Below are 10,238 nucleotides of genomic sequence, written 5' to 3'. Positions count from 1 at the left end.
TATTTTAGAGCACTTTCCTCCTCCTCCTCCTCCTTCTTTCTAAACGTGGATGTGGAATTTGAAGTCTTTTTAGATTTAGTAGGAGCCAATGCCGGCCGACTTAAGGTGAATATAATTTAATCAAACACCATTAACATTTATAAACATAAAACAATAACTAATTATCATCTATACCTCACACCATTGCACCAGGCAGCATACAAGCACGTTATTTTGAAACTTTTTCGAGCAAATTTGCAGTCTCCGACAGAATAGACAGACTTTTTTTTTATACTTCTAAACTGATAAAAATAATGATTATAATTGGATTTGTAAGAACACAGAATTTACAATTTCAGATTCATCTTATACAGAAGAAAAAACAAAAGAAAGTGACAGAAAAGAAAAGGAAGAGATCAAAAACAGAACCGAAAAAACTTCTTGTATTTATTGTCCTATTTCCTTCCAGATCGACAATGTCATACTTTACGCAAGATTTCCACTGCAGGATTGTGAGTTATCAGATTACTAGGCATGCAGTATGAGGGCAAACAAAAAACTTGATATAATTCACATGCCTTCATAAGAAAGCTTGCTGCTTGCGTAACTCTTCTGGGCTTTGATAGCCCAGCTCATGGACACTGACTGTCACAGACAACATGTTCTTATTTTCAAGGACAAGCAACCTTACAAACCCTTCTGGGCTTCCTCCCTTTCATTTTAATGGTATTTGTGTGAAATCCAAATAAAAAGTTCATTTCTTAATCAATTCATTTAATTTCTTTTTAAGTTATGTTTTTAATGGTAATTTTAATTCAAATAGCACAATAGTAAATTTATTAAACAATTTTACTCACAATAGTGAGAAGCTTTTCTTATTATCTCCCAATTGTTCTCGGGTTAACGGCAAGCTTCATTTTCAGTTCAAGTCTTTCCTCCTTCCAAGTCTTAGCTCACAAAAATCAGGTCACCCAATACAATGCGGTTATGACAGCTCAAAGAGGTCTACGTGCTGCAATTGAACGGCCATCGGGGGACCAGAATCAAACTAGTTAAAAGCTTAAAAAGTACACCATACACCATATTCTGGCATCACACTCCATGGCCACGACGATCACTGTAGACCTTAATCTCCACAGAACAAAAGATTTCTTCAGTCTTCACATCCTTTATTTACAAAGGTATAGAAAAAGAAAGGAAATCTCATACATTGCCGATGTACAACAATCCTAACAAATATCGCTTGGGATTGTTTAACGAGCTGATGCATCATGTGCAAGGCTTTGTGGATATCTCAGAGACAAGAGTAAATGACATGGAAGGCGCATTCATGCCCAACATGGAGGTGATGCATTTGTGCCTTTGGAGCAGCTTCTCACGTATCCTCGTGGTGTACCTCATATCATCGTTGAACTGTTTTTGCTGAAAGTGAAACTACAAAGCTCTGCAAATTCGGGCATCTACCACAGGCATTCTTTTGGAAGAATCTGAGATTTTCAGAGCCTCAGATAGTGACAAGCTGCGGTTTCTCCATGCAGCCTCTGCCCACCTTTTCATTTTCTCTCCTTCACCCTTTCTGTTCTCTTGAATGCAAAGTGTTTCTGCATAGCCACCTACAGAATTGACCATTAAAGGGATGCAACAACCACAGAACAGATAAAATCACAATCTGGTGCCTGTATTTTATCAAAATTTCTATTTGGGTTCATTTGCTTTCCCATATTTTAATCTTTTTCTTGTAATTTTAAACCATCAACAAGTGCTTTTGTTCTTAAACCCTTCTCAAGAAAATACTGTCACGCTAGTAATCAAAATGGTATTTATGGAACAAATGCACTTGATTGATAGTTCAGAAAAGCACGAGAACTCGTATTGGAAAAAGAGGAGCTCATAGAAACACTAAAATTGTGGTTATCTCCAAATTTAACCTCCTAGCTAATTACACTTCCAGACATCAGATATTGTCCATCCCGTGCACAAAACACTCTTGAAGCATTCTACAATCCAAGCAGATAACAAAACCACCTCCAGAATTTACACACAAACTTAGAACACCTATCCGCCTTACAACCACAAAACCCAAGTCAAGGTAACAAGGTATAATGATGCCTGAATGGTTGTTTAGGGACAGGATTCACAGCAGAGGCCACAACATTCAAGGCTTCAGAGAAGTGAACAAGGACAGGCTTGATAAAATGGTTAACTAGGACAATTGGCACGGTATTCATATCAATACCAAAAGAACATCAAAATGCATATCTAAGCAGTTAAATAGTCAACCGTACCTCTTGCAAGAGCAATGATATCCATCCTACTTCTCATTGTTCTATTAACTGCGCAATCAAAAACAAAATGAGTACTGTAGTTGCATGAGAGGGAAAAAAAATCAACTTCATATACCTTCTAAGTCCAGAGGTGGAGCTTTCAGCAACTCTATTGCCCTTCTATAAAGACCCTGTCAATGATTTATGACCCATACCATAGCAAAAGAGTGAAAACACAAATAAGTTACAGTGACTTGACCACATCAAGCTGATGTTATACAATGTTGTACGTGACCACTTCAATCAACAAATGAACATGACACTGAATTCTTTTCTTCTTTTTTTCCCTCAAGAAAAGGAGAAATGATCAAGAGACTAAAGTGAGGTTCTCAATGAAACAAAGGAAAATTAATCTGACACTACCTATCTTATCTATCTATCTATAGTTTGATTTCTACAGGGTAATGCCTCATAACCTTTGCCAAAACAAATAATATTCTACCATGATGGTCCCTAGATCCAAAATATACTTGAACTCTAACTTGCTAGATGAGATCAATGATCCAAAATCAACCAAGTTATAATTTTAAACCATGAAGGTTAACTGATGGTGAGGTAATAAAGTGAAGGATAGAGATTGAAATTTTAAAATTCGGACAGTACTTCTATGATTAAGGTAAGGTTCTGACCTCTTGTATTAAAAGAGAACTTGAGTGCTCTTGTTTTGCTTTATGCTGGAACATGAGAGCCAGGCAGGTTAAAACTACACCAACCTTGGGATGACGAGAGCCTACATGACAACAATAAAACCATAGAGATTTCTGATAGATCCTTAGATAAACTCCAAAAAGTTCAAAATTAAATGCAATTAAAAGTACAAATTCAAAATAGCACACCAAAAAGTTGCTCGGCTCTGTTTAGTGCACTAGTCAATGTCTCTTCTGCATTGCCAAAGTTCCTGAAACGAAAATAAGTTTTAAATGGAATGAAAAGACAGCGATAAAAAGGAAATGGTCAATTAAGGGCATAAAAATAACTCTAAGCATACCCCATGTGCACCTCAAGCTGTCCCAAAGCACAGGTAGCTGCAAGCAGAACTTCCTCTGAAGCCATATTACAAGCTGCCAGGGCACGGACATCTGTAAAGTCTTTTTTTTTAGCCACCTCTTGAATAACCTTCTGGTAGAAGTCCTTTGCCAGTGAAAAGTTTCTCGTGGCATGCAAGAATTCTCCATATGATAAAGCAGCATTTCCTATACACCAGGATATCAAAATGCAGTCTGCAATTGTCTAATAAAATTTCTTAAAACCAAAGTGATGCTCACCAATGCAGCCTTTATTGTCCAGAAATCCTTGGAAGAATGGTTCAGCTGTACAGACACAGCCCAGAATTCAACAATGAAACAAACGAGAACAACAACAAATAGATTAACTAAAATGTAGAAATGGTTTTACGTGAACCTGATTCAAGATTGCCTTGGACAAGCTCAGCTAGCCCTTTGATTGCTTTAGCCCGAGCACTTGCAACCTCAGAGCCCTCATCACTATTTTTTAATTCAACTTTTCCTAAGAGTTCTAAGCATTTATCTGCCAGCACTGATGAAGTATCATCCTATATAAGGGGGAACCATCTCCGGATAAATTTTTTATCTCCTAAATAGAAAACTGGGTTATTGTAAAATACATAAAAAAATATAGTCTTAAAAGAAACTTACATTCCCCATCTCTAAATTGAGCCCAACATGAGCTTCCATTGCAGCAACTATAACAAAAACAACGGCATTTCCATTGCATAACCAAAACGCAGCAAGCCAATGTTAATTGTAAGAGAAAGAAATACAGATAGAAGTCACAATTACCCACCTCTAACATCCAAATGAGAGTGTATTAAATCTTGAATATTTTGCAGTTTTTCCATTGCATCATCATACCTTTCTCTAAATAACACCAGATTAAAAATCAATATAACATTTCCAACACGCAAAATCAATATTATAAAACCAAGTTAAATAGAAAAAGGGGACAAATGAAAGACCTTGCAGATAATAAGCTAGACATAGCAAGCAGGACCATTCCCTTTGAATTATGGGTAACAACATCTTGGTTTTCACTGGATTGAGAAGAGAGGCACTGCTCTAGGACTAACATAGCTTGGGCATGCGATTCATCTGCATAATCAATCCATAAGTGAAAAGGGGAATCAAGAAAGAGAGAGAAATTATGTAGAAATGTAAACGAAACCTGATTTTTTAGATTTGGCAAGAGATAGAGCGTAGTCAATCATTTGAAGAGCAACTGGGTTTGCATTTGGGCTTTTGATGATTCCATCATGGATCAATCTATATGGCGATGATGAAGATAGTTTGATGGAGGTGAGTCCCAACCGGGCTGTTCGAGCCACGGTGGCCGTCGCTACTCTTGATAACTTGAGTGAAGAGGGCAACATCGTCTGTTTGTAAAACCCTCTGAAAGGGGTTCCGGGACTGGAGCTAATGAACAGAAAATGCTAAATCTATTTTATTTTTTAAAATTATTTTTGTATTAATATATCAAAATAATTTTAAATATAAAAAAATTTAAAAAATTTAAATTTTTTTGAAAACAAACAATCTCTTATCTAAATAATAGTCTTTTCAACATTGCTCTACTCCAGATTAAATATTTTTTTCCTAACAAAAAAGTTATAAATATTATATAAAGTTACACCTATTAAAAATATTATTAAAAAAATAAATATTTTGTATTTATATAAACATAAAAAAATTATAAATGAATTAAAATAATATATTCAAAAAAAATTTAATATATAAAAAATTATTATTATTTAAAAGAGTCTAAATTAAAAAAATTAAATGATCTAAATTAAAAATTTATTATGATAAAAAGGCATTTAAATTTTTTTTTCCCTGACAGCATGACTTCACCCCCATAGTTTTGAGAAAAAATAGTTAAATGACGTGTCATTTGACTTTTTCAAGATTCAGAGCATAATGTGCCTACAAAATTGAGGCTAAATGTTTTTTTTATTTAAAAACTCATTTCCAATCCAATTTTTACACAAAATACTTAAAAAATCATCTTAAGAATTTTGTTAAACTAGTTGGTGGTCTAGAAAAAAAAATACCCAATAATTCAAAATCAACCAGAAACAAAAAATTTCTACAAGTTCATATATATTTTTTTAGGCACTTTAAAAAAAAACCCCAAATTAAATCTTTTTTTTAATTATATATAACTATTTGATACAAAAATCAACTATTTTAGTAGTTAAAATCAGTGTTATTGTTATTTCTCCCTCTCTACTATCGAAATTTAGTGACTTTTATTTTCCTCTCCCAGACCAGAGACTAAAAAATAAAATAAAGTTTTGAACCAAAATTAATTTTCGTGTTGAAACTTCAAAGATTAGAGGAATTCAATTCTTATAATTGGTAAAGAATGAGGACTAAGGTGAACATTTTGCAAAACAAATTCTAAGACACCACCCATCTTATGTTTCATTTTAGTCATCTATTTTTTAATTTGTTTTCATTCCTTTATAATTTTAATCTAATTAGCCTCTACTCAAGCCCTCAAATTGCAAGATTAAAAAGAAAAGTAAAAGAAAAGAGAAAAATACACCGAAATGTTAATTTGGGTATAAAAATTAACTAAATTCTGAAAATAAATAGATTAATGATTTTTTTAATTAATACTGTATATATTCAGGACAAAATTTTCATCTTGGAAAATCATGGGCTATGCAAATATAGACCCCAAACGGGGTATTATGAGTAAACCCAGCCTAATCATTCATAAAATCCAAGTTATCGATATGATTTTTTAATTTTTCATTGAAAAGATAAGAAAACTAAAAAAGAAAAAGAAAAATTATTTTCTGTTCTGCATGACGAGCATGGGCATGAAGAGTTTTTATATATATATATATAAAAAATTCCCTTTATTGCAAAAAAAAATGCAAATTTATACAGGATTTATTTTTTTTAGAAAGTTATAATTTATTAACAGACAAGGACAGAGGGATATGATAAAAATCTACGACTATATTACAGACCTAATTGAAAATTATATTTCTTTGTATATCGAGCTAAACCTTTTTTTATAACTGAAGGCCCAGACCAAGGCTTGCCTAAAGACCTGAAGGCCACACGTGGTGAGGGATCACCGACATGGATGATGGACGAGCTGCTGAAGTCACAAATCTCCAATCCAACGGTCATAGGTTGACGAGTTAAACTCGCACATCACAGGCCTGTCGTCTTCGTAACCAAATGTATTGAAGTCAAAGGTAATATGACCCTTTCAGTCCCTCTACTGTTTTAACTTTATCGATCCAGACCCTTATCAATTCAAGTTGTCAATGAAGCACTTATTAACAAAAACTAAATAAACTGAAAGTCATTTACTGTAAATATGGACATGTTTTATATATATATATATATATGAGTTGTTTGATTAACAACTTTGTATTGTAACTTAGTAATTAACGAGTGAAAATAACGTTTGGTATAATTTTTTTTTTTTAAAGGTGGATATATAAGCTTAAATAAGCGAGTTTATCTTGACCCACACGCCTATCCTTTCTTGGTAAGCCTAGCATAATTCATGAGTTTTTTTTTGTTTATCTTTTTTAATTGGTTTTTTGTTTTTCTTCTTTATTTTTTTTATTTCACTTTTAATATTAGATTTTTAATTGATTTTATTATTTATCACTGAGTTGACTGTAAATCAATTTTATAGTTTAATCATATTATAAAAAAAAAAATTAGTTTAGCATAGTAGAGTCAATAACTTGGGTTACAAGTTTTTTTGGTGTTTTTTTTTATTTTTTTTAATATTATCCTTTAATGTTGAATTTTTAAATAATTTTATCATTTAGTATTAGATTGATTGTAATTTTATTTTTATTTTTTTATCTTATTTTAAAATAAAAAATTAATTAAACCCAATAGAGTTCATAATCTAAGTTGTATTTTTATGGTAATTAGAGTGAACATGGTTTTTTTTTGTAGATTTATCCAGTAAATATGATCATGTTAAGATAATTTTCACATTATTTAATTTAAAAACTCAGTATAAATAAATAGTTGGGTCAAGATTTTTAAAGTATGATAATTTAGATATTATATTTTAAAATTTTAAAAAATTTGAAGCCTTTTTTATAACGAAAACACCAATGCAAACTAGGAAAACCTAAAAAGATAAGAAATAGAAACAAAGTCCTCAATTTTATTGGCTGATGGGAACATTCAGACAATATTAACGTACGTTTGAGTTGGATGAAAGGTCCACATCACGAGGTACAAGGGATGCATTAGTAACTCGAAAACATAAGGGTCTGGAACGACAGAATTACAACAGTATAGGGGCCAAAAAAGTCGTTTAACCCAAAGTAAACATACTCCTTCGGTCCTTCACTCTCGAAAACCCTAACCCTCAAAATGATTACTGCAAATAATATTCCTCGAAGACGCCATATCCGTTCAATCAGGTAACCTCTTTATATCTCAATGAACTTATTATCATTTATGCCTATCTATTTTCTCTTATATGTACATATAATGATAGTCCAATTTGTTCAGAGACCAACTTTTAGCTTCCCCTAAATTCCTAGATTTTAACTATGGCTGAAGTTTTGATTTATTATAGAGTTAATGAGACCTTTAACATATGATTCACTTGGAAATGAATTGCTTAGTCTGATTTAAGATTTTTGATTTTTGATTTCTCTGTTCTGTTCTTGATAAGATGAATGGATCTTAGGAATCTAATTGTTTTTGTTAGGCTTGTCTGTAATTTATTTAAAGAAGTAACAATTTTATTTTATTTTATTTTGCCAAAAACGCAAAATTAGCTGAGAGGTCTTTGTGTGAAGAAAATGCAGCTTGATACATTTAAAGAACTGCCGTTCATGCGCCTGTCTAATCGATGTTTAACTAATTGTTACTTTTCAATCATCTTCATGTAGTTTTTTGGCCTCGTGCAGGATACTGTCTCTTTTAAAATGTGTGTTTTGAGGTGATGGTCTTTTGCTTTCTGAGATCATATAGATTCACTGAAGCGACCTGGGAGGCCTTCAGTCTACCCAATTTTGTATTTCGTGGGGTCTGCCATCCTGGAATTTTTAAACCCATGAGAGGAATCAAAGTAAAGGGCTTTTCTAGTTTGCGTGCTCTTGCATCTGATGGAGAATCTCATGTTCAACCCCTGCCATTAGTTGAAGAAGAGACAGGTTCATCGTCAAGTGTACAGTCCACCCCTGAAATAGAAAAGAATTATGTGCATCGTGTTTATGATGCCATTGCACCTCATTTTAGTTCCACCAGGTTTGCCAAGTGGCCAAAAGTTGCAGACTTTTTGAACTCCTTGCCCTCAGGATCTCTTGTGTTGGATGCAGGATGTGGAAATGGGAAGTACTTGGGGTTTAATCCGGATTGCACTTTTGTAGGATGTGATATAAGTGGACCACTTATCAAAATTTGTGCAGACAGAGGTCATGAAGTTCTTGTTGCAGATGCAGTAAATCTTCCTTACCGAACTGGTTTTGGTGACGCGGCAATATCTATAGCAGTGTTACATCACCTGAGTACAGAGAACAGGAGGAAGAGGGCAATAGATGAATTAGTCCGAGCTGTCAAAAAGGGTGGTCTGATTCTAATAACTGTGTGGGCTGTAGAACAGGAGGATCGATCATTGGTTACAAAATGGACTCCCCTTAACCAAAAGTATGTTGATGAGTGGATAGGACCAGGCAGTCCTCGTATTCGAAGCCCTTCATCCATCACACTAGAAAGCATCCCTGAAACCGAGAATAATTCAAAAGAGCATGAAAAAGATACCGAGAGACTAAACCACGAGTTCAAGGGAACTGCGCCTTCGACATCTAAAGATGTTAGAAGTGTACAAAATCAACAGGAGTATGTTGATGAGTGGATAGGACCAGGTAGTCCTCATATTCGAAACCCTTCATCCATCACACTAGAAAGCATCCCTGAAACCGAGAATAATTCAAAGGAGCATGAAAAAGATACCGAGAGTCTAAACCATGAGTTCAAGGGAACTATGCCTTCAACGTCCAAAGATGATAGCAGTGTACAAAATCAACAGGAGTATTTTGTGCCTTGGCACTTACCTTACCACCGTGCTGAAGTCAGTGGTGCATCTGCATGTGCTCTTGAAAATGGCCTGGCAAAGAAGGATGATAAAAAAGGTGCTGTGGTATATAACAGGTACTACCATGTCTTCAGTGAAGGTGAACTTGAAAGGTAAATGCATGTTTTTTATGTATTCTATTTTAATTTTTACTCCTAGGATGGTTTTTTTTTTGTTATAAATGATATATTTTATGGCCATCCACCCTTCTCTGATCATATTGACACATCTCACATGTGATTTGTAAACCATTCAAACCGTTGATGTCCTCATTTTTCTCTAATTTGTATGCATATGCAAGTCATCTTGTTTAACATCCTCCACCTCTCTTCTGTATCATGTTTTTGTTTATTTGATTTACAAACTCTTTATGTTGTTTTCTGCTGCATCATTTTTTTCAGGTTGGTTTCTGGAATGAACAATGCAGTAGTAGTTGATCGATTTTTTGACAAGTCAAACTGGTGTATCATTCTTCAGAAAACTTTATGAGAACGAAACTTGCTGAAAACATCAAGGATTGCTTGAAATTAATCACAAGAGTTGGTTTGTCCTCTCCTTTGAAGAAGGTGACCCACAAGAGGCAGTGACGGTGACCATTCATCGCACTGCACTAATGAAGGTGCTGGGGTTCATTTGTGGGATTAGGTGTTGAGGGGTTGGAGGGAGAGGGGAGTGACTGCTCGGTCAACTTGTATTTTATGATGCTTTAGCTTTACCATGAGTACTAATTTCATGCTGTCCCTGGTAAAGCAGTTTTTATTTTTAATTTCCTTCTCCTTTGCGTTTTTGAACACGAATTGTGAATGGAATGTTATAGAAGCTCATTACATTCTTCTTGTGTTA

At 34.0% G+C, this 10,238-nt stretch overlaps 2 protein-coding genes across 3 annotated transcripts; one reads left to right on the top strand and one right to left on the bottom strand.

Moving 5' to 3' along the window:
• Positions 1-1,111: 1,111 nt before the first annotated feature.
• Positions 1,112-4,745, bottom strand: LOC133690527 (uncharacterized). The gene is made up of 12 exons (XM_062110755.1): positions 4,485-4,745; positions 4,279-4,411; positions 4,107-4,180; positions 3,959-4,005; positions 3,705-3,855; positions 3,569-3,613; positions 3,292-3,496; positions 3,140-3,201; positions 2,933-3,033; positions 2,380-2,434; positions 2,265-2,312; positions 1,112-1,592 (listed from the first exon to the last, which is right to left on the bottom strand). The coding sequence occupies exons 1-12, from the start codon at positions 4,687-4,689 to the stop codon at positions 1,414-1,416; spliced, it is 1,305 nt and encodes a 434-aa protein (XP_061966739.1). The 5' UTR covers positions 4,690-4,745; the 3' UTR covers positions 1,112-1,413.
• Positions 4,746-7,583: 2,838 nt separating this feature from the next.
• On the top strand, positions 7,584-10,238 carry LOC133692544 (tRNA (carboxymethyluridine(34)-5-O)-methyltransferase). 2 transcript variants are annotated; one of them, XM_062113581.1, is made up of 3 exons: positions 7,584-7,734; positions 8,230-9,508; positions 9,797-10,238. In XM_062113581.1, the coding sequence occupies exons 2-3, from the start codon at positions 8,265-8,267 to the stop codon at positions 9,882-9,884; spliced, it is 1,332 nt and encodes a 443-aa protein (XP_061969565.1). In that variant the 5' UTR covers positions 7,584-7,734; positions 8,230-8,264; the 3' UTR covers positions 9,885-10,238. The 2 variants fall into 2 exon arrangements, with proteins under 2 accessions (XP_061969565.1, XP_061969566.1); XM_062113582.1 differs by having other exon boundaries at positions 7,654-7,734; positions 8,212-9,508.

The sequence above is a fragment of the Populus nigra genome, chromosome 4 (assembly GCF_951802175.1).
Source record: "Populus nigra chromosome 4, ddPopNigr1.1, whole genome shotgun sequence".
NCBI lineage: Eukaryota > Viridiplantae > Streptophyta > Magnoliopsida > Malpighiales > Salicaceae > Populus > Populus nigra.
The sequence above is the reverse complement of the archived record's forward strand: the minus strand, read 5'-3'. Positions and strand labels throughout refer to the sequence as shown.

Bases quoted from the DNA above. Each gene is read 5' to 3' on its own strand.
- LOC133690527 (XM_062110755.1), bottom strand. From the start codon at position 4,689: ATGTTGCCCTCTTCACTCAAGTTATCAAGAGTAGCGACGGCCACCGTG. The intron at 4,006-4,106 runs GTGGGTAATTGT...TTTTTGTTATAG, and splicing joins CTCTCATTTGGATGTTAGAG to TTGCTGCAATGGAAGCTCAT. The intron at 3,856-3,958 runs GTAAGTTTCTTT...CCCCTTATATAG, and splicing joins TCAATTTAGAGATGGGGAAT to GATGATACTTCATCAGTGCT.
- LOC133692544 (XM_062113581.1), top strand. From the start codon at position 8,265: ATGGTCTTTTGCTTTCTGAGATCATATAGATTCACTGAAGCGACCTGG. The intron at 9,509-9,796 runs GTAAATGCATGT...CATTTTTTTCAG, and splicing joins AGTGAAGGTGAACTTGAAAG to GTTGGTTTCTGGAATGAACA.